This window comes from Onychomys torridus, chromosome 13, assembly GCF_903995425.1.
Source record: "Onychomys torridus chromosome 13, mOncTor1.1, whole genome shotgun sequence".
Classification (NCBI taxonomy): domain Eukaryota; kingdom Metazoa; phylum Chordata; class Mammalia; order Rodentia; family Cricetidae; genus Onychomys; species Onychomys torridus.
The window spans coordinates 68,529,434-68,552,395 of NC_050455.1; the positions used below are offsets into that span (position 1 = coordinate 68,529,434).

The 22,962-nt window shown below is 47.8% G+C and overlaps 1 protein-coding gene across 4 annotated transcripts in view; it reads left to right on the forward strand.

Annotated features, from left to right (window-relative positions):
- Nucleotides 1–5,148: 5,148 nt before the first annotated feature.
- Nucleotides 5,149–22,962, forward strand: part of Slc66a2 (solute carrier family 66 member 2) — a 36,501-nt gene continuing 18,687 nt past the window's right edge. Inside the window, exons 1-5 of one of the 4 annotated variants that reach the window (XM_036205072.1) lie at nucleotides 5,253–5,316; nucleotides 6,104–6,235; nucleotides 6,701–7,037; nucleotides 13,418–13,551; nucleotides 21,823–21,876. In XM_036205072.1, coding sequence (XP_036060965.1) covers nucleotides 6,835–7,037; nucleotides 13,418–13,551; nucleotides 21,823–21,876 — 391 coding nt within the window. In that variant the 5' untranslated portion in view covers nucleotides 5,253–5,316; nucleotides 6,104–6,235; nucleotides 6,701–6,834. Of the gene's footprint in view, nucleotides 5,317–6,103; nucleotides 6,236–6,700; nucleotides 7,038–13,417; nucleotides 13,552–21,822; nucleotides 21,877–22,962 lie in introns of all 4 variants that reach the window. The other 3 variants (XM_036205074.1, XM_036205073.1, XM_036205075.1) reach the window with 3 other exon arrangements.

Sequence of the window (22,962 nt, forward strand, 5' to 3'; positions counted from 1 at the left end):
GAAGTTTCTCTAGTGAGTATTGAGAAATGTGCCAACCTATGGCTAGAGCAGTAAGTCATTAGGAATCACTTTATACTGTGTTCTTTTAGCACAATGTTCTGTCTGTGCTTAAGTTCTCAACATTCCTAATGCTGTGACCCTTTAATAGAGTTCCCCATGTTGTGGTGACCCCAACCATAAACTTTTCATTGCTACTTCATAACTGTAATCTTGCTACTGTTATGAATTGTAATGTAATATCTGTATTTTCCCAGGCTCTTAGGTGACCCCCGTGGAAGGGTCATTCAACTGCTAAGGAGTCACGACCACAGTTGAGAAGTGCAGTAAATTTAGCAGAATGCTAGTGGTAGGTTTTCTCCTAGGATCCATGACCTATCTACTGTTAGGTTCTTGGCCTCATTAACAGTGTTAGGTATGAGTTCCATCTCATGGAGTAGGCTTTAAATCCAATCAAAATGAGGTCGGTTACTGACTGTGTCAACACATTATTATGAAAATATCTCTTACATTCTAAAAGATCGGAACTTTTTCAGGACCTCACAGACAAGTAAATAAAGATGAAATTTAAGGGGGTTGGGGACTTAGCTTAGTGGTAGAGTGCTTGCCTAGCAAGCACAAGGCCCTGGGTTCGATCCTCAGCTCCAAGGAAAAAAAAATGAAATTTAAGATGGGTGTGGTGGCACATGCCTTTAATCTCAGCACTTAGGAGGCAGAGGCAGGTGGATCTGTGGTACTTGGAGGCCAGCCTGGTCTAGATAGTGACCTGGAGGTCCATTAAAGATTTAAGAGGGGCTGGAGAGATGGCTCAGAGGTTAAGAGCACCGACTGCCCTTCTGGAGGTTCTGAGTTCAATTCCCAGCACCCACATGGTGGCTCAGAACCATCTGTAATGAGATCTGGCACCCTCTTCTGTATTCAGAATAAATTAACAAATATTAAAAACAAAAAAAGATTTAAGACTGCTAGTCTACTGTCTACTCAGCCAGTTTAACCTGCTGTCTTAACTAGGGTTTCTATTGTTGTGAAGAGACACCCTGACCACAGCAACTCTTACAAAGAAAAACATTTAATATAGGCTGTCGTACAGTTCAGAGGGTTGGTCTGTACCTGAATTTCTAAACGGTCTTAAAAAATAAAAAACATGGAGCCAAATATAGGGGTGTAAGCCTTAGAGAGATCAGGGAAATAGGGAAAGCCTCAGCTAACCTCACCTCACCAACTCTACAACTTCCAAACGTGAGTTACTTCCTGTCTACCCATGTCTATATGCCTTGCTGTTCTGCCCTCTGATTTGCTCTCTCTGTTCAGTTATATCACTTCCTCTTCCTACACAGCTCTGTCACTTCCTGTCTATCTGTACAGACCTCCAGACCTCCACTGTTAACTAGCTTTGGAATTTAAGGCGTGTATCACCACACCTGGCTCTGTTTCCAGAGTGGCCTTGAATACACAGAGATCCTGCCTGCCAAGTGATAGGATTAAAGGCGTGTGCTAACATTGCATGACTTCTTTGTTTACTTATAATGGCTGTTCCCATTCCTCTGATCTCCAGGGAAGCTTTATATATTAAAGCACAAATAAAATATCACCATATTTCAGCACAAATAAAGTATCACCACATTAGTCCATTATCATCATGGCAGGAAGCATGTTGGCATACAGGCAGATGTGGTACTGGAGAGGTGGCTGAGTGTTCTACATCTGGATTTGCAGGCAGCAGGAAGAGACTGTGACACACTCACCAGACTTGAGCTTCTGAAACTTCAAAGCCCATCCCCTAGTGACTCACTTCCTCCAACAAGGCCTCACCTACTTCAACAAGGGCACGCCCCCTATAGAGGCCTTTTTATTTAAACCACCACATTTGTCTTTAAGAGGACACTGTAACAACCAACCTCACTTGACTTGGGTTTCTCATGTAATCATGTAATCTAAGCTAAAAAATAGCTTTAATCTTTTTTTTATTTTTTTATTTTTTTGCTTTGTTTTTCAAGACAGGGTCTCATTATGTACCTCTGGGTATCCTGGATCTTATTATCTAGACCAGGCTGGCCTCGAAGTCATAGAGATCCACCTGCTGCTGTCTCTTTAAGTGCTGGGATTAAAGGTGTGTGCTGCCACACCCAGCTATAATTTTAAACTACATCCTTCATGTCCTTCACCCAAATAATGCATGTGTTGTGTTATAGTAATAAATTGAAAGCAACCTAATACAATAAATATCCACAAATGCTGGAAACAGCACACAGATTGTTATCTGGGTCAGTTGGAGTCAGTAGTAAAACCCCGTTGAAGACTTCTGATAAGGGCTGGAGAGATGACTGATTGCTCTTCCAAAGGACTCTGGTTCGATTCCCAGCATCTACATGGTGGCTCATAACTGTCTGTAACTTCCAGTTTCAAGGGGATTCCAGTATCTTTGTCTGCACTCCTCAGTTACTGCACACACATGATTCATAGATAAACACACAGGCAATTTCCTTTTTAATTTTATGCAGATACACACATAAAATAAAAATAGGTAAAACTAAAAAATATTTCTGTGAAGTATCTCTCATTCCTTTCCCATATAATTCTTTCTGTGCATTAGAAACAGAGCAAAAGCCCTTTGTTATAGAGACACAGACAGAGAGACCCACAAGACAGCATTCATGCAGGCACATTCAGATTCTTGTAACAGCAGACGGGAGAGAGATGGAAGACATGGGGAGAGAAGGAGAGAATACAAAGCTGGGCTTGCTCCTGGTCAAAGTACTCCAAAGGGGAAGTGCTCTGATGTCTTCCCAATGCATGAGTGCAGGGCTCTCACTAGCCCCAGTGTAAACGTTACAGGCACGTTTTGCCCTTTTATGCTTTTCCTCTCCCTTGCTAAAAATGTTACACGCCTAAAGCTAGCCCCCGGGGTCTAGTCCCTTATTTGGCCACCAGCTTGTTCCTGAGACAAAACACCAGGGTCCAACAATCAAAATTCACTATTTGGCTAATACATCCAATCAGGACTTACCCACTCACCCTAGCACAGACTCCCTGCTTTCCCCCTTGGAAAACCCACTCCTGAAGCAATACCCTCTCTTGATCCCTTCCATCTCTTACTCTCTTCAGCTCCACCCCCACCCCGCCTTGCCCTCCATGGTGCTGAGAATTTGGTGTCTGGGTTTGTCCTGTACTGATTCCGAGGGCCAACCTCCCGTTCGAACACTGATGAATTCTGAGTACTTTACCGTTCACGTCACTATTGCTCCAGTGTGCACATCTGGCCTTGCACATCCTTATTGTAGCTTGCAGGGTGCATAGCACTATGAATACCAGCCAGTAGGGATGAAGCTTCCACCAGCCACATTTCTTCATGTTCTATGACAAAACTATGTGGTATCTGACTATCAAGTTTTGGGGGGTAACCAATAGTATTGGCAATAGCCTGTAATGTTTGGGGTGGGGGGAGGTCTATGGGACCACATTGGCCAACAAACTCAAAAAGGTAAATTCCTGGTAGAGTTTTATTTGGGAGTGTGTAATGTCTAGCTGGGATATTGAACTCCCATTATAGGGTAATTCCACTTAAACTTTTATAGATGTATTTATTTTAGAAAGCTTCTGTACTCTTATAGGTTTCTAAATGGCTTTTTTAAAAGGCCTTTTGTTGTTATTTTTGCTTTTTTCTCTTTTGGGGAGCCCGCCACCCAGTTCCCAAATAAATCACACATGGAGGCTTATTCTCACTTATAAATGCCTGGCCTTAGCTTGACTTATTTCTTGCCAGTTTTCCTTAACTTTAAATTATCCCACCTACCTTTGGCCTCTGGGCTTTTCCCATTCTCTGACTTCTGTACATCTTACTCTTACTCCATGGCTGGCTGTGTAGCTGAGTGGCTGACCCCTGGAGTCCTCCTCCTTCTCTGGCTTTTCCCAGATTTCTCCTTCTATATATTCTCTCTGCCTGGCAGCCCCACCTATCCTTTCTCCTGTCTTGCTATTGGCGGTTCATTTCTTTATTAGACCATCGGGTGTCTTTTTGGGTTTTTTTTGTTTGTTTGTTTGTTTTTGTTTTTTGACAGGCACAGTAACACAGCTTCACAGAGTTTGACAAATGCAACATAAACAAAAGTAACACAGCTTAAAATAATATTCCCCAACAGCCTTTAGTGTTAGTTATCCCTCCCCATATTTCCTCTATCCTGCCCTCCCATCCTCTCCTACTGCTCTTTCTGTATTATTGAAATTATCATTAAATTTTTTGTAAAAGAACTCTTTTGGTGGTAACTATTTGAGTGTGCAGATTTAAGTGTATTTTGGTTTCTTTTAAAAACAGTTGAAATATCTTTTAATGTATGCATTTTTAAAATGCGGTGTTGAGTTATGGGTAACCGCCCACATACTGGGGTCATAGATTACCTTTGGCTCAGTTCAGCTTGCAAGGCTGCATTTTGAGCTCTCTCTGCTCCATGTTCTTTGGCCGTTTCTGTGTCTTTTTAAATCTGCTCTCTCCTGTGAAGATACATGCCATTGTACTTAAAGGCTCCCTGGATAGTTCCTTATCTTGAGTTGGTCCAGTTTAAGATGCTTAATGCAATCACACCTGCAAAAACTAGATCCCCCCCACCCCCACACACATGACAGCTTGCACAACTGTCAGAAATTAGGGTAAACCATCTCTGGGGGCCATTCTTCAGCCCTGCACTACTCTGTTGGCTTCCTTCCTTGGGAATTCGAGGATTCAGGTGCTAGTGGAGCACCTGGTAAGAACTGAATGTCCTTGCTTGCACACAGATACTGTAGACCAAAGGCTCAGAACCCAAATACAGTGATGTTAAAAAGCACGTACAACTCTACAGATGGTACCTTGCCTTATCAAGTACTGGACCAGAATGTGAGATTGTGTACACTTATTTGGGCTCCTGGAGGTACCCCTGGCACATGCTGAGCAGTAAGCCCCCAATTGTGTGTCTACGGCCCCTGGGATATTCAGGACAAGCAAGGTGACCATATGTAACCCCTTAAATGCATCATGAGAGTTGGGAGGGGGCAAGGGAATCTTAGAGACTTTGGAGCCGCAGGGGTGGGTGGTGGGGAGGGGGTGGGAGTGGAGGTGGGGGAGTGGTTGAGCATGTGCTAAATGGGAACACCTAATGCCCCTCCCCCAGTCCTGCCATAGCTTCCTTCTGTTTATTCTTCTCCCTCCTGTTCCTTCCTGGTGTTGAGCATTGAGTGTGTTGATTCAGGAAGTGGCCTGGGGGGGCTGTGGGCTCTGCTGGAGGGAAACACTTCCTGTCTTTTCTTGGCCCCTGGACAATCCGGCATCTTTGGGATTGATCTTCGGTAAGTCTTATAATGATTTCCCACAAAACGAACCGGCTGGGAACCGGGCACCACCTGGTGAGATGGGTGGGTGGGTGGGTGTCAGTTGTGTCCTGGGGGCGGGGCGGGGGCGGGGGGGGGGGGGGGCCTGGGCCTTCCCTGCTCATGTTGCTCCTCCTATGCAGAAAGACGAAGCCAGGCAGACTTTGATATGTTTCCCATTGTTTGCGGTCACCTTCTCATCTGGCGCCTCATTACATAGGTCACACCTGACTGGCAGGGCAGCAGGTTCTTCTGGTTCAACTTGCCCAGCCTACCAGGGTCTGTCTGAGGTCAGAGGCTTACTTGGGAATTCCAATGTTCTTTTCCAGTAAATGAGCACCTGGAGCAGGACTGACCTCACATAGGGAGAGGAGGCTCAGTAATTGTAGCGTGCTGACGCCAGCCCTGTAGTCGGTAGTCAGTGAGTGGCTCCAAGCTCCGATCCTGAGTAAGGGTTGTCAGCCCCTTGTAGGATTGTTCAGAGGTTTTCAAAGACCTCTAGGATCCTGGGGAGGATGGCAACCCCTAGGCCTCCTAGAGCTGGCCACTGTGACAAGCTCTTTTTTCAACATTCAGTATCTATCCTCACAGCTGTTAGTGGCTCGGCATTATTACATCTACTTTGTGCCCAGAACACGGCGTTAGCTGGAGATAGGTTCACGTGGTCACTTGGCCTGAAAGCGCCTCCCTGTAGAATTTATCCTAATCTAGGACACACAGCAGGATATTGCTGAGTGCCCGCCACCACTTCGGTCCTACCCTGCAGAGCGCGCTTTAGGACCCAGTGGGGTAGCCGTGGGATCCTGGAGTGGGCGTGTCCGCCATTGTGACGTCACGGGGCGGGGCTTCCTCCGGCTGGGACTGAGGGACAGAAGGACCGACCAGCGCGGAGTGGTTGGTAAGGGTCGTGGATTTACTTCTCTTTGGTTGCTCTTCGCTGTCCGGGCGGAGCCTCCCTGGGGAACCTGAGGACTCGGGGTCCAGGTTGCTATGCTTCCCGCTGGGCCACGCGTCCACCCCTCCCCCCACTAGCTGAACCCGTTTTGGGGCGGTGTCACCCCGGGGGCTTTCCGCTCTGGGGTGGTGCACCCCTTGCTTCCCCTTAACCCGGGGGGTTTGCGCTCCTAGTCTCTTGGAGGCCGGCCAAGGGCCAGGCGTGCATCTCCAGCTCCCCAGCCTTCCTGGGCGCAGGATGGGTCCTGGCTGTGCCGGGAACCCCCACAGCGCGCCCCTGGGAGCCCGGGCTTTGGAGGCTGTGGGTGCGGAGCGCAAAGCTCCCAGGCCCTGCCTAGACTCCAAGTCTAGTACAGGTGCGTCTTGGTCCTGCTCCTGTCAGTGCTTTACCTTTTGTTCCCTGTTCCAGGTCGGGATGGTGGCTGACTGCGCAGGATAGTGGCGGCCATGTGGAGGTGACAGTCAGCCTGTGGACTCAGGGAGCGCAAAGGAGCTTGGACCAGGTGGACGCCGCTGGCTGGCAGCGCGGCCTCGGTGCTGGCGATGGAAGCGGAAGGTTTGGGTTGGCTTCTGGTCCCGCTGCACCAGCTGGTTTCCTGGGTGGCCGCCGGGGCCATGGTCTTCGGAGGGGTGGTGCCATACATCCCTCAGTACAGGGACATCCGGAGGACTCAGAACGCCGACGGTTTCTCCACCCACGTGTGCTTGGTGTTACTGGTGGCCAATATTTTACGGATACTCTTCTGGTAAGTTCAGGACTTACCTACCTGGGAGCGCTGCTGGAGAGATGGCATTGTTTTTGGGGTTTTCAAGTGGCAGCTTGGAGCTGTCTTCCTCTGAAAGACCTCTGGAAGAACAGACGCTTCTGCTTCGATGGTGATTGAGTAGCCTGAGCTGTTACTGAACTTATTAGGACTTGTCCTTTCCAGGAAGATTGGCAGGGCTGGAGTAGAGCGTCAAATATCTCCAGATCTGCTCTTTCTTGTAATGGAGCTTACCCTGAGGCCTTTCTCTGGGCATAGTTCCTGAATCCCTCCCTGCTTGCCTGTGGGGGACAGCCTCTGCTGTCCTTTCTCCCTGACTTTTGTTTTTGTTGCTATTATTTATTTAGAGACGGCTTCCTGGATGTCCTGTAGACCAGGTTGACCTTAAACTCACAGAGGTTCACCTGCCTTTGCATGTGCCACTACCACCCAGCTTCTCCCTGACCTCTTCTTCTTCTTCTTCTTTTTTTTTTTTTGGAGACAGGGTTTCTCTGTAACTTTGGAGCCTGTCCTGGACTAGCTCTGTAGACCAGGCTGGCCTCGAACTCACAGAGATCCACCTGCCTCTGCCTCCCGAGTGCTGGGATTACAGGCGTGCGCCACCACCGCCCGGCCATCCCTGACTTCTTATGTGGCTCGGGTCTTCTCAGGTAGGAAGTCAGACTTTCCCCATATTACTTAGGTGGAGTCTGTTGGCCTTCTTGGGCCAACTTCCTCTTATTTTCATTTGCATTCTGCCAAGGAAGTTGGAATTAATTTTAATAATCCTCTCCCTCACCCCCCCCCCCCCCGGAGCTGGGGCCCAAACCCAGGGCCTTGTGCTTGCTAGGCAAGCACTCTACCACTGAGCTAAATCTCCAACCCCAATTTTAGTAATTCTTGAAACCGTACATAGATGTTGTTGTTTTGAGACAGGATTTCACTATGTAGCTCTGGCTGTCCTTGAGCTTACTTTGTACACCAGGTTGGCTTCAAACTCAGAGATCCTCCAGCCTCTGCCACCCAAGTGCTGGGATTAAAGGCATGCGTCACCATGGCTATCCCATATGTACTTGAGAGGATGAATTTTCAGAGGAAATTAAAAAAAAAAAAAAACTCTCACTACATGCTAAATGTCTGTAGTTTTCCTTCTGGCCAATTCTAAGTCCTCTGTGCACATATGAAGGTTTTGCAGTTCTCATGAAGGTTGATGCCTGCAGAAGCCAGGGTGAAGGGATCCAGAGTTGGTGGCAAAGACTTGTTGTTGACTGTTCGAAATAACCTGAGTTTTTACTAACTAGAATTAAAATCAATGTATTGATGGGTCAGCAAGATGGCTCAGTGAGCAAAGGAGCTTGCTGCCTGCGATGTGTTCAGTCTCTTCCCCATGGTGGAAGGAGAGACTCAGCTGCTGCTCACTGTCCCCTGACCTCCACACATGCAGAAATAAATGCACTAAGCCTCCACTAAATAAAAACACACCCACTTTGTACAGTTTAGTGAGCATTGTCAAAGGTGTCCACCCTGAATTTATGAGGAGAGAGTTCACCCTGCACTTTGGCATGCTGTCCCAGCTCTGGGCCCCTGAGTCCCAGGAGTGGGTTCTTGCCTGGATCTGTTAGGAGGTAAGCTAGTGAGCTGATTCTGAAATGGAGGAAGTTGGTCACTGTAGCAGCCTTGGGGGACATCACCTTGTGATTTGTCTTTGGGCCATGTGACTTCTGGGAAAGCGGTCATTGAGGTCTCACTTTTGTTTTTAAAAAGCTGGGAAGTTGCATTTCAAAGATTGCTTCCTCCTGCTTTCCTCTGGGAGGACTGTGGAAGTCCCCAGCTGGGTTGTCACTATGACTGGGTGCAGTGAAGTAGCCCTAATTAAATCTAAGGTTGAATGGAAGCAGATCCTTCCATCTGATCATGTTCATACTATTGCTCTGTGTGCTCAGGATAGAGCCTTGATTTCAGGCAGGCTGCCCAGTGTAGCCGAGCCTCACTGTTTAGCTTATGGCGGTAGGGAATACATTTTCTCTCAAGTACTGCCTACGATTGAATTACTGACCTGGTTTGGAGCAATCAAAAGTGAGGCCATTTTCCTTGTGTGCCTCAGTGGAGAGGGACACTGGGACTGGTCCCCTTTCCTTTGTGCTGGGGCCTCTGGGAAGAACTTAAAAACTTTCATCATGGGGGCTTGGTTGCCCTCTGTGGAAGCCAAGCCTTGTCTACAAATGACCTCTTTAGTAGAACCCATATCCCAGGATGTCGTAGCCCACCCAGGGCTCCTGTGGGCACTGTGCATAGGGCCTCAGTTTCCCAGTGCATTCTAGAAGACTGGGAGGGAGGGAGGAGCTGGGGGACCTGGCCCTCCTGACGGTTTCCATGTGGGGAGTATCTTTCCATATCCTCAGAGCATGAAAACCAGAGGTCTGGACAGTGTCTGGGACTCTGCTGCCTATCTATAGAGACACGGATACTCCAACGTGATATGGCGATTCTTCTATGCTTCTTCATAGAACCTTCCGTGGCCCCAGTCTTGGTGTCCCTCTTGAGGTTTCACAGCTCAGCATCCTCTTGGAGGTCACATAGCCCAAGGCTGCAATGTCTGCGCTTCAGTGGGAGCAGTGACTGGAACATACACCCCTTCCCTGTTTACACAGCTTCCCCAGGGAAGAGAACAGGTCCTGAGTGTGGCCAACTCCAGATGAGATGGGAGCCCTCCAAACTAAGAAAGTTAGAACCTTAAGCAGTTTTCCAGCAATAACTGGGATACAGACCTCACCTCACTCATTGGAGGTTTGGTGCGCAGTATTTTTTTTTTTTTTTTTTTTTAGGTTGGACAGTCTTTCAGAAAGCAAACCTACAGTTTCTGAAACTTGTGAAATTCTCAGGCCTTTCTTTCTTAGAATCCTCATCATGTTATAATGAGGTTGGTTAATCCTCATCACTTTTAGCAGGCTGTTCTCAATGAAATGTGGGTTACAGGATTTTGTATTTTTGATGTTAGAAGCTGGGGCCAAGTGATGCCTTATCTAATGTTTGCAGGTCAAGGTGGGCACTAGAAGTAGGGAAGGGCAAGAATGGGGGGCTGCCAGACTGGTGCCAGGTTCTGCTTGAGCAGAGTTCTCCACGCAGTCCTGGTAGATCTGAGGATGGTGGAGCTCAGTCTCCAGCACTGCTGGCAGCAGGTCTTGGCTGTGAGCATGAAACACTGTATCTGAGGGGCGGTAACATTCTGCTACTAGGGTGATAAGTTTCCTTTGATATGTAGGGAGTAGCCATAGAGATATCTGACCTCCTCCATAGCAGTTTTTCTGTTACTTTGGAACTTGGAGAGGTTGTCCAGAGAACCAGTTGCTGGACTTGGTCAACCTTGTGTACCCCACTCCAGCACATGTCTCCTTATGTACCAGCTTTTGCTCCTATGGGAGTGGTTGGACTCACCATCCAGAGCTGTGTGATGACAATCACCATTTGACCTCAGATGAGTTCTGCTAACCCACTTTCTTAAGCACGAGAGGAACAATATTCTTAGATATACTCAGGAGGAGATGGTTGGCATTATTTTGGTAAGAAATGGCAACCTTCCTATGTCTTCTAAAATTGATGTTTCCTATTAATTTTGTCCCTTATGTTTTTTGGAGTCATGCCTTTTGAAAGCTTGTGTCCTGTTTAAGCTGCCTTCCTATAAATAAAGCCAGCCAAATCCTCAGCTCTGCTAGCTGGCACTCTGTTAAGTGGCCTGCTCTTTTCCTGTGACCATCAAGCTCATTAAGATCGACTTTGATGTGGCACATGAAAGCTTAAACCTTGACCTGTTTCTCTGTAGTCTTTCTAGTAGCAGGTGTCAGTTTGGGAAACTGAGCCTTCAGCCTCATGTGGCCCTGAAGTGGCACCTTCCCATGTATCCTCCCCATGTAACCCTCTTTCTGAACAAATTGCCAGCTAGCTAGCCGGTGGAAGAACAGTTCCTAGAACAACTAAGTGTAGCTGGACGTTTTCCTGTGTCCCACCCAGCCCGCAGCAGCTCAGACCCAAGTAAACACACAAAGGCTCATATTAATTAAAACTGCTTGGCCATTAGCTCAGGCCTACTACTGACTAGCTCTTACACTTAAACTCAGCCCATTTCTGTTAATCTATATGTCACCACGTTTTCTGTGCCTTTAACCTGTGTGCCATTACATGCTGCTCCCTGGATGGCGGGCTGGCGTCTGCTGACTCAGCCTTCCTCTTCCCAGAATTCTCCTTGTCTGCTTATCCTGCCTATACTTCCTGCCTGGCTACTGGCCAATCAGCGTTTTATTAAGCCAGTGTGCAAAGGCATTATCCCTTAGCAACTAAGAGCTGGATTCTGCCTCCCAGTAACTCTAAGGTTATGATTTACAATTTTCAACTGAAAATACTGAGGCTCTGAGATGGTGGGTCATACATGTACAGATCTGAGGGCAGTGTGGTAACCACAGGACCCTGGGGAATATCCTAAGAACAGAGCTCATCTGCCTGGGCCAGCTCCGCATCCACTGTGTGCCTAGGTTGTCTCTTTCTTTGTCTTCCCATCAGCAGCCCAAGCTCTCCTGACCTCAGGCAGCTGCTTAGTCTGTGGAACTTCTGGCCTCTCAGGGGACATTTGGCCATTGAAATCTGCACAGAGGACTTGTCTTGGACTTAGAAGATAGTCTTGGCTTGCCACCCTACAAGAAACCAAGACATGCCCCATTGCTGAGGGGAGCCTCCCTCCAGTATGCCCTCCCCCTCATGTAATACCTTACTGTTGGCTCTGCTTCCCTGGGCTGTAACACACCCCATGGGGATTTCGGGAATGTCCAGAGCTCTCTGGAGACCCTCAAGCTGGTTAGGATTCTCTCCGACCGGGAACTGTTTGGAACTTTCAGGAACTGAAGGTAGTTTTCGGGTCAATTAAAGGGTTTGTGTGCTGTGCAAGATAGGACAGCCTTTCCTCATGGAACGCACAGGCCTGGCAACACAGTCTTTGAGATGCAAGCAAGGCTGTCTCCCTGTCTCCAGCTCCCCTTTTACAAATTGCTGTCACTGCCGAGTTTTGTGAAATGCATTTATTTTGTAAATTATTTATTGTCAGACCTGGCCTGGAACTTGCTACGTAGGCCAAGCTAGCCATGGCCTCATGATCCTCTGGCTTCCGTCTCCCGAGTGTGGGCCTATAGGAGTGTTTGGTTTTCATTTGTGGATTGCTTTTTAGCAAGTTCTTGGCATAGTAGCAGCCACATGGATGATGGGATAGGATATGTCCCTGGGCAGGCTTGGTGCCGGCTATGAATCAGCAAGACCGTTTTTTCCCCCTGAGCCCTTCCTGTGTATGGGCTCCAGAGCTGCAGTAACAAGTTTTATTGGCTGCTGTCCTCAGGCCTGGAGGTCACTCCTGTCCCAGGAGACCAGTGTAGTGAGGGGCTGAGGACAGGGACAGAAAGGTTGGCACTGTTGCTAGGTTTCAGAGTTTTCTGGAGGAGATGGAGTAGTTGGGCTGCTGTGGAGATTCTCTTGAATTTCATGTGCTAACCACCAGTTAAGGTCTTGGAAATAACTTTCAAGCCAAACAAACTCCGAGGCCAATACTAGCCTGCATGTGTGCTTTGCAGTGGTGAGGTTAAGGCTGCGTTGGGACCTGCCTTTGGAGATGAGCTGTGTGGGCTTGTCTCTGTGTCACAGCCTGATGTATTCTGCTCTGCCTAGGGTGTGATTCCCCAGACCATGCTGGTTGCTGAATTGCAGCTCTGCCCGCCAAAGCTGCTGGCCCAGTTGATAAACTTTTCAACACTAGTGGAAGCCACTAGAGTGATTTGGGGAGTGGTAGCTAGGGAGGGAAGGTGTTCCTGGGCTAGGAGGCCTGGGGTAGAGAGAGGATCTTTGGTGGGGTGTCCCTGGCTGCCTTCTCTTCTAAGTGGAGGATGTATCTGGACATTTGGCACCAGGCTCCATTTCCTCTCCAGGGAGGAAGTGCTACTGTGGTCTGGAAATAGTGTCTTGCCTGGTTAAGAATAGATTTTGACAGGACAGTAGGTGTGTAGGGTCCTCTCGTACCAGTATGTGGCCCTGGGTGGGTGTCTGTGACTTAGGTCACAGAGTTCATGGAGGGGAGACTTAGCTTTGGAAAAGCCTCATTTGGGCATGGTGTTCCAGGTCTCCTGCTGAGTCTGACCTGGGCCACCTGGCCCTCCCCCATTCCAGCCCAGTTCCACACGGACCCTGGAAGAGGAGGCAGCCCGTGCTAGGGCTGTGAGGTGCTGGAGACCCTCTTCTGGACTCCTTTCCAGTACGCAGCTCAGGATCTGTCTGGTTGAGGAAGGGCTGTAGAAGTGCCCGCAGGGCCTGGCATCTGCTTCCTTCCTGATGTGGCTCTCTCCCTCCCCCAGGTTTGGAAGGCACTTCGAGTCCCCGCTCCTGTGGCAGAGCATAGTCATGATCCTTACCATGCTGCTGATGCTGAAGCTGTGCACCGAGGTCCGTGTGGCCAACGAGCTGAACATCAAACGCCGCTCCTTTGCAGGTGGGTGTGTGACGTCTCCTAGAAAGTCTTGCTTAGTACATAGACAAAACTTAGCTCTTGTGAAGCAAAAACAAAAAACAAAACCCAACAACAACAACAACAACAACAACAAAATGAAAATAAAACAAAAAACCCACTTTAGTGTTATCTAGGCCCCTTTCTTTTCACTAAATGGTGGTTATCTGGAATTGATAATAGTATTTTCTATGTTGTAAAAGACCAACCATTTCACAGTTTGAAACAATTAAGAATGTCTTTCCTGGAATCTGGGTGAGGTTTTAACTCCTGTTCTTGGCACTTTTGTTCACATCCTGACTGCGTATTGTCACAGAAGGACCAGAGAAGCCAGAGTCATTTCTGTGGGTAGCTGCTGGGTGACTGAAGTCCCATCAGTGTGCCCATTAGTCATGTCTCACGGCACAGTCACCCACTAAGGTAGAACACACCCAGGGTCTGTGTGTTCTGTGGTCTGAGGGCCTGAAACACAAAACCCTCATAAAAGCTTTTTGATATGGGACTCCGTGGTCAGTGTAGCCTGGCGGGCTTCTTGGGTGCAGGGGACTTAAATTCTGCCTCCTCCTCCTCCTAATGCAAGTCCTCCTCCTTTTCCTCCCCCTTTCTTTGGGACTAGTTCTGTCTCCATAACTCAGGCTGGCCTTAAACTCTCAATCCTCCTGTCTCAGCCTCCTCAGTGCTAGGAATGTAGGCACATGAGCACCACAACCCGCAAAAGCCTTCCTTTGTCTTTCCACTAGTGAATTAGTACAGCTCTCTCTTTGCATTGGTCTGAAAGCGAGCGTGTGTTAATCTTGCTTTATACAAGTGTTTGGTTTAGTGTTTAGTTTGGGGGCAGCTATGGAGGTGGTGTCACTCTATTTTTTATCTCTGATCATTATTTTTCCCCATTAACAGGATTCTTCTGTGTGTCTGTTTCCACCTGGTTTTAGTAAAACAGGTGATGCCATCCCTGTCTTTGTAGAAAGTGGTCACACTTGGTTTTGGGGGCGAGGCCTATAAGGATGATAGCTCACGTCCATCTTCTGGCAAGTTGTCATCCATTCTTCCCATTGATATCATCCCTAATCTCCGCTGGGTATCTATCTCTTCCCCACCCTCCTGGTATGGTCTTTGTTAGAACACCAATGTTGGTGCTGATATTGAGGACTCCCCCCCCCCCTCCCGTCTTGAAAACAGGATACCATGTAGGAGCTCCAAGCTTCCATTTAGCAAGATCTGAGCCCCTCTGAGCCTCAGCATCCACTTGAAACAGATGCCATCGTGGCTGCAGGGGGGTGGGTCCTGCCCCATGCTTGCACCTGGGAATCCTGAAAGGCTAAGGAGACGGTTGTAGCCAGAGGCTTGCCGTGGGTTTGCACTGCTTCTGGGCTGCAGATCCAGGAACAGGTTTGTGGCTTCGATTGCCATGTGTGTTGGCTCTGACTGTGACCCATGCCAGATGACAGCTACAGGTCTGCCTTGTGTGCAATGCAGCAGACTCAGAGGGTAGTTGGTATTTACTCAGAACCGCATTGTGCTTGTCCCTCCACCCCAGGTGACAGACAATGAGTTCAGGGAGCTTTGAGAGCATACCGGGGTTGGAAGTGTAATAATACCACAGGACGGTCTAGATGATGAAGTGCGTGGGCAGTGGAGTCCCAATTGTTCTCTTGTGTGTTGCTCTATATATGCATAAGGCAATGTTTGTATTTTGGTAACTAGGATTGAGTTAAAATAGTGAATAGCCACAACTTTCAGGGCTAGGACTGGGATAGGAATTTTTTTTTTTTTTCCAGAGCTGAGGACCAAACCCAGGGCCTTGTGCTTACTAGGCAAGGGCTCTACCACTGAGCTAAATCCCCAATCCCTGGGATAGGAATTTTTACCGGGGCCCATTATAGGCATAATATTGACCCCAGGGATGTCCCCCTAATTTAGGAAGGGCCTCTGCAGATGTGATTAGTATGTGGGATGGTGAGGAAGAACATGATTCTGGGTCTCTTTGTGGCTAATCTAAAATCAAGGACTAGAGCAGGACCTACCTCATAAACCTGAGGGTCACTGGGCCTCAAACTTCTCAACCTCTGCATAGGGCAGTGGTGCTTGTCTGAGAATTATTATTTTTGTTGCTGTTATTATTATTTATTTATTTATTTATTCTTTTCTTTTTTTTTTTTTTAAGATAGTGTCTTGGCTGTCCTATAACTCACCATGTAGACCAGCCTGGCCTCAAACTCACAGAGATGCTTCTGTCTCCTGAATGCTAGAACTAAGGGCATGCATCACCACACCCAGCCAGAGAATTCTTGATATTTACAATGTTAGCACTTTTAGCTTTTGAGTCCAGTTCATATTTACAGGGTTTCATGTCTGCTTTGCTCAAATCACTGGTCCTAACGTATTCCTGGGTGTAGCTTTAATGAAGTGTGGGGGTTCATTTCCTGGCATCTCTCAGAAGGAGGAGGAGGGTGGTGCATGAAAAAACCCAGAAAGGCACTCTGGTGCCAGCCCACAGTCTCCTAGTCCCGCAGCTGCTGAGGCCCTGGGGCCCAGGATATGCCTCACTCTCTTGTCAGCAGCTGCATTTTACACAGAAGGTTGGTGCCTCCTATCAAACCATTGAGCTCCATGCCAAGAATAAATATGGCCTAGTAGCCCTGTGGGCCTCATGAGGCACAGTTCAGGCAAACTGCTTGTGAAAATAATTAATGAAGGGCTAGTCAGAAGGCACCTGCCATCAAGCCTGACAATGTGAGCTTGATCCTTGGGACCTAATTGGTAGAAGGAGAGGACTGACTTCTGTATGTTATTATCTGAACTTACGTATGCCATGCTATGCATGTGTGCATCATACACATACACAGATAAATAAATGTTAAAAAGTTGAAAACAGAGTAATTAGTATAAACTTGCTTATGTGTACGTGTATGTTACCGATACATACCATCCAGAGGTCAGAGGAGGACTTTGGGTGTAGTCTTAGGGTTTCTATTGCTGGGAAGAGAAACCATGACCACAGCAAGTCTTATTAAGGGAAAGTATTTAACTGGGGCTGAGCTTACATTTTCAGAGGTTCAGTCCATTATCTTCATGGTGGGAATTGGCGGCATGCAGGCCAACCTGGCGCTGGAGAAGGGCTGAGAGTTCTGCATCTGCAAGCAGCAGAAAAGAAGATAGTGAGCCATACTGGGTGTAGCTTGAGCATGTAAAACCTCAAAGCCTACCCACACAGTGATGCACTTCCTCCAACAAGGCCACACCCACTCCAACAAGGCCACACCTCCTAATAGTGCCACTCCCTGCAGGCCTGTGAGGGCTGTTTTATTCAAACCACCACAATGACCAAAAAACAAGTTAGGGAGAAAGGGTTTATTTGGCTTACACTTCCACATCACAGTTCACCATCAAAGGAAATCAGGGCAGGAACTCAAACAGGGCGGGATCCTGGAGACAATAAGCGATACAGAAGCCGTGGAGGGGTACTGCTTACTGGCTTGCTCCTCATAGCTTTGCTCAGCCTGCCTTCTTATGGAACCCAGGACCACCATCCAAAGGATAGAACCACCTACGTGGGCTGGGCCCTCCCTCTCAATTGATGTTCCCTCCTCTCAAATGACTCTAGTTTGTCTCAGATAGACATACTAGTTAGGACAAGTCACCTCCTTTGCACGCTGCCTTACTCCCTTGAGGCAAGGTCTCCCACTGAACCTCAAAGTCACCATTTTCCATCTAGGCTGGCATAGCCATAGCAGCTTTCTGTGTGTGTTCTGGAGAGCAGAATCCAGGTCCTTATGCTTGCACAGCAAGTGCCTGTACCCACTGAGCCATCTCCCGAGCCCTATGAAGACGTTTGTACATGGAGAGAGGGTCTCTCTACGTAGTCCTGGCTGCCCTGGAACTCACTATGCTAGGCCAGGCTGGCCTTGAATTCAGAGAGATCCTCTCGCTTCTGCCTTCAAAATTAAAAGACTCTATAATATTAGAACAATTGGAAACATTTTAAGCTTTCATATATTTATTTATTTTTAATGACAACATTGAGTTACAACTATTTAAAAATGTCTTCACTCATGCCTTCCTTGGGAGACAGCATTGTAACTTAATGTTCTTGTTTAAAAAAAAAAAAAAAAACTTAAAAATGTTCCAGTTGCCTTAATATTATACACTTTTTATTTTGAAGGTCATTAATTCAATTTACCAGTTAAGATTAAAAACAGCAATAAAAATAAAAACTGGGTATGAAGGCTCATCTCTTTAACACGCCTTTAGTCCCAGCACTTGGGAGGCTAACTCAGGTAAGTCTCTGAGTTCAAGGTCAGCCTGGTCTACATAGCAAATTGCAGACCAACTGCAGGGCTACACCATGAGACTCCTTTATCAAAAACTTTAAAAAAGTTGTCTAAAGTATCAAATACATGGTGTGTTGTCTTGCTATAAAGAACATGCAGAGGGTAGGCTCACAGTAGACTTTGAGGAAGACAGGAGAAAGTAAGGTAAAGTAAAATTGATCCCTGTGACTATTTTGAACATTTTGGTACCTTTTCCAAGTTTTTTCTTTTACAGTCAGTGGTCTATCACAAATTTTGTGTAATTTCCAAAATTGGAATCAAACTTAAAAATTCCACACATTCCATTAGACTATTTCCAACCTCCCCCTGCTCACTTAGAATGAGGGACTCTCAGTACCAAATCTGGGGGAGGCAGGGACAGGGTGGCCCCACAGGACAGTGTGAAGTCTACCTGCCAGGCATGTCCGCTGTGCCTCTGGAGCCTGTGGAGAGTGGGCCTGCCCTGTAGGTCCTGGGCTTGTTTTGGTTTTCAGTTTTTAATATGTGAACTCACTAACACTTATGAAGTGGGGAGTCAGTCTAAGGGAGCCCACTTGTGATTAAGCCCACACTGGGAACCTACCCTAACCCCCCATTTGAGCCCATACCTTGACCCCACCCTTATCCCTGCTAGGGTTAGCACCCAGTTCTGCTCATGCTACACAGGTGCTCTGCCTTTAAGCAGCATCCCAGCTCAGTCCAGCATGTTTTGAGGCAAACCCCAGACATTACTGCATTTGTAAATGGTTCAAATGGATCTCAAAACATTGGTTCTCAACCTGTGGGATAATGAACTGTGGTTTATCTGTTGGTCTCCAGCTCCATATGGCTCTCTGGCATTCTGCAGCAACAGCTGGCCAGAGCTGCAGTCTTCCGAGGGTCCCCAGGAGGCTCTGTGGTGCATGCTTCTGTAGACATCCACAGCAGTGGATGCCTCTCTGTCCTTTTTGCCCTGGAAAAGAATTTGAAAGGTAACTGGACCCAGAGGTTGATTGGCCCCAGGATATCTTTCTGGGTTTTCAGGACACACTCTTGTCAGGGTTGTTGGCCCCTGAGGAGATCTTTTATTCTTGAGGGTTGCACAGTGTTCAGCTAGAGCACCTCTGGGCAGTGTCTCCGTGTCTCCTCACTGAGCTGCCAGGGTTGATTTGCGGAGGAAATGGAGGTCTCCATCAGTTCCGTCAGTTTTTTCAGTTGATTTCCTAGAAGCTGTAATGATGCTTTTGCATCACGCTGAAGTGTGACTTTAGACCTGGCTGGTGGCACATGATGTGTTCTGCTTGGCTGCTTGTATGATACTTGCTGGTGCCACCTTGTTCTGGCCAGTTGCGGGTACTTGGCTGGAAGCACTGGGTCTTTGGACCCTAGCTCCATCTCTGCAGGATGCTCCGCATCATCTCCTCTCTGGACTACCTCAGACCATGTCCTAGCAGAGCTCTGGTATCGGATGTCGCTGGCGCAGGCCACGGTTATCATCTGTTTTTTTCAGTGGGTCGAGGTGGAAGGTGTTTTTGGAGAGGGAGCCCCTTGTCACTGCACGGATGCTTCCTGCTGAGCCCTTGTGGCGAGACCAGCTGAGCTTCAAACATGGCCCTGCTCTTCCACCACCTGTGTCCCAACAGTGTTTCTCAGGAACCCAAAGTATTATGGGATGGGGGCCATAGCCCATGCTGCTTTTATAATCGAGGCTAATGATGTCAGCAATGTGGTTGCTGGAACAATGGGTGGGTGGGAGGGTTACCCACTCAGGGCTGAGGGATCTTAGGCCACGTTCTGGCAGAGATGAGCCTCAGAATCACCATGAGCGGTGCCTTTAACCAGATGCTCTGCCAGCTGGATATGTGTGTCCATTTGAGTGGTTTTGTTTCTAATTTATTCTGTTTTTTTTTTAATTTAAATTTTTATAGTGTATTTTTCATTTTAAACTTCCCTTAGTAGTTATTGGACAAAATCCGCCTCAGAGTCAGATAGTTGAATGTATTTGTCTCAACTGTTGGTGCTCAGAACTCTAGGTTGGGACTTTTAGGGTGGATGGGTAGTGCCTATTTATGGGCCAGAGTTTGTTTCACTGTGATGAAAATGTTCTAAATTGGTGGTCATGGTTATTGCCTATCCGTGGGTGTGCAAGAGCCATTGAGCTGTAAACCCTACAAGGTATATTTTTATTGAGTGTTGTGTGAGAGGGTTACCTTTTCAAGGGCTCCTCGGCTGTTGTTGAGAGTCACAGTAGGAACTTCTGTGTTGGACCTGCATCCACCCCGGCTCTAAGCTTGGCTCACCTTGGTTTTATCGCCTGAGCTGCCCTGTCCATCCATCCCACCTTCAGCCATTGTCCAGAGGCACAAGGTGGCCCTGCTGTGCAGACCTGCCTTCCTGAGTCTTGGGAAATGGAGCACACCTCTGTCAGCTGAGTACTTGCTGGGCCCACATGAGCCCTGGGCCTCATCTTCAGGTTACCCTAAAACTGAAGCTGGGAAAGAAGAATCTGGGCTGTGTGTGCAGTCTGGCCTTGGAAGTCACAAAGCATCTGAGGATTGGAAAGAATTCGCGTGCGCATACAAACACACACACACACACACACACACACACACACACACACACACACACACACACACACACACACACACACACTCTCTCTCTCTCTCTCTCTCTCTCACTCTGTCACTCAGAGTGAGTTAGACTTCCTGATGAGCATCCAGCTGTTTCTGGGGATCTGATCCCCAGTGCCTGTTTAGAATGGAACAGATCTGTAGGAATGTGTGATGGCTGTAAGTGCCTCATTCTTTTCTCAGCTTGGGACTGTCTCCTCTCTGCCCTATAAACAGCAGTTTCCAACTCAAAGCCTGTTTGGCTATGAAAACAGGAGACCAAAGGAGCTTCAGGTGCCTAGGGACCTTACATGTCCTGCACTTCTCTGTCCTGGGCCACCACTGGGCCTTTGCTCTGCCCAGACTTTGTGCCTGAATGTTCCAGCATGCGCTCTCTCTCTCATTCTACATTGTGGGTCTTGATCTTATTCAAGAGGCACCAGTAAAATCAGCTTGAGTCATAGCTGGGTGTCAGGAGGTTACACTTTGCGTGGTGCTTGTGGTCTGCTAACCACAGATCTGGTGACAGGTCCCCGTTCCTCCTTTGCAGCCTCTCACAGGGAAGAGGTCATTTTCTGTTAGTTTCCAGTTGTTTACTTCCACAGTATGCTGACAGGTACACAGCCCATGACCTCACCTCTGTTTCAGCAGATTATACCCAAAAGTCAGAGTCCACCAGCTGACCCGAGGTGCCCTGGCATGGAGGGCCCTGGGCTGTTGACCTGGTGCAGTGCCAGCAGGGAGGTTGAAGCGTAACTGTTGGTTGTTCCCAATGTCCTGCCAGTTCTAGGTGAGACGTCTGCCAGGGCAGGCTGAGTGTCTGTCGTGATGTCTCTGCACTGTGCCTGTTGCATTCACTGCTAAATTGGCTGCCCTTTGGTGGTGGACCTATTGCTGGGTGTGCTCTAAAATAGTTGGACCACGTGGCCTGGAAGAGCATTTCAGCCCCGGATTAACTGTCCTCAATCCCAGGCTGCCTGAGCTTCTGGGGACGTGAGAATTGGGGCCTGTCACGCCAGGGTAGTTAATGTCCCTTGACCATAGAAGCGAAGTGAGAACTCGCTGGCTTAGATTTTGGTGGGGATTCCTCCCTAAGCCCGCCTCTAACCCCCACCCATGCACTGTCTAAGGATTTTATCAGAAGAGGGTAGATTGGAGAATAGTTCAGAAAGTGGATATTTGAAAGCAAAGAAACAAAAATCTTCTGTTCTGCTCTGATGTCTTTGTTGTTTTGTTGTTTGTTTGTTTTTTTTTTCAGAAATGCAAACAATGCCAGGAAATGCCCACTTACCAGTGTTAAAAAAGTCTGTTTTTGTCTCCTTTCTTTCTGTCTTGTTTGTCTCTCTTTTTAAATGTAGCTACAGACAGTAAGGATGAAGAACTCAAAGCCCCCCCCAGGCGGCCCTACCTGGGTACGTACTACTGAGACACTCGCTCCATTTCACCCCTGCAGTCTGCCCTCCCCTCTCTCAGCTTCCATCTGCACTAACCTGTGACCTCACAAGCTGCTTCACCAAGCATGGCCTGTTCACGGCATGATACACTTAGCCCACAGCTCTGCTGCCCTCAGCCTGGACTATTTTAGAACCTGCCGATTTCCAGGGAGGTGAGGACCAAACGGGAAGAAGAATGGACGCAGGAAATTCAAGACGACAAGCTTTAAACTTATTCCGAGCTAATTCTTGATGGTGTGCCAATGGAATTATCATCCCCATTTGCTCGTGAATTGTTCATTGCTACTCGGTAGAGATAGTGCTGGCTTCTACTTAGTGATCGGTGCTGCGGCCTCACTGAACTGTCGGCTCCGCTCTGCTTCCTGGACTTCTTGAGATTGTCCACTTAAAGGTTGCATCACCTACAAGGAGGGACAGCAGTTTGCTTCCTTTCCGGTCTTCCCTGATCACCCTGGCTGGATGGAGACGAGAGAAGATGTGTGTGTTCACTCTTGGTTCCCTTGAGGACTTCTGTCTTTCCTCACTGAGTGTCACTCAAGGGAGCCCCTTGCCGTTGTGAGCTGAAGGGGTTTGTGGTGGATGGCGCTGGCTGGGCCATGTGCTGTGTGTGTGGAGATGATGATTGTGTGAGTTCTGCCTTTCATTCCATTTTGACGGTGATTGACCTTGGGGTGTCGAGCTAAGTTCCATTTGATGATCGTGTCTTGTTGTTACCTCTTAACTGCTGGATGCCATGGTCAATATTATATTGAAGGTTTTTTTTTAAGTCCATATTCACAAAACGTTTTGGTCTGGAGTCCCTTTATGCTCGCCATGGCTTTGTTTTTAGTTTATCCTAAATAGAAGCCCTCATTATTCTGAATACTGGCTAATGAAATAAGTTCTTGGGTGTTTGTGAAGGGTTGAGCCAATTCCTCTTTAAAATTTTAGTACAGTTACTTGGGTAGGTTGGCCAGACCCACCTGTAGTTCTGAGTCCTCTAGATTTTCTGTGGCTTTCTTCACCCATCTTGGTCCATCTGAGGCTTGGTTTCAGATTTGTCTC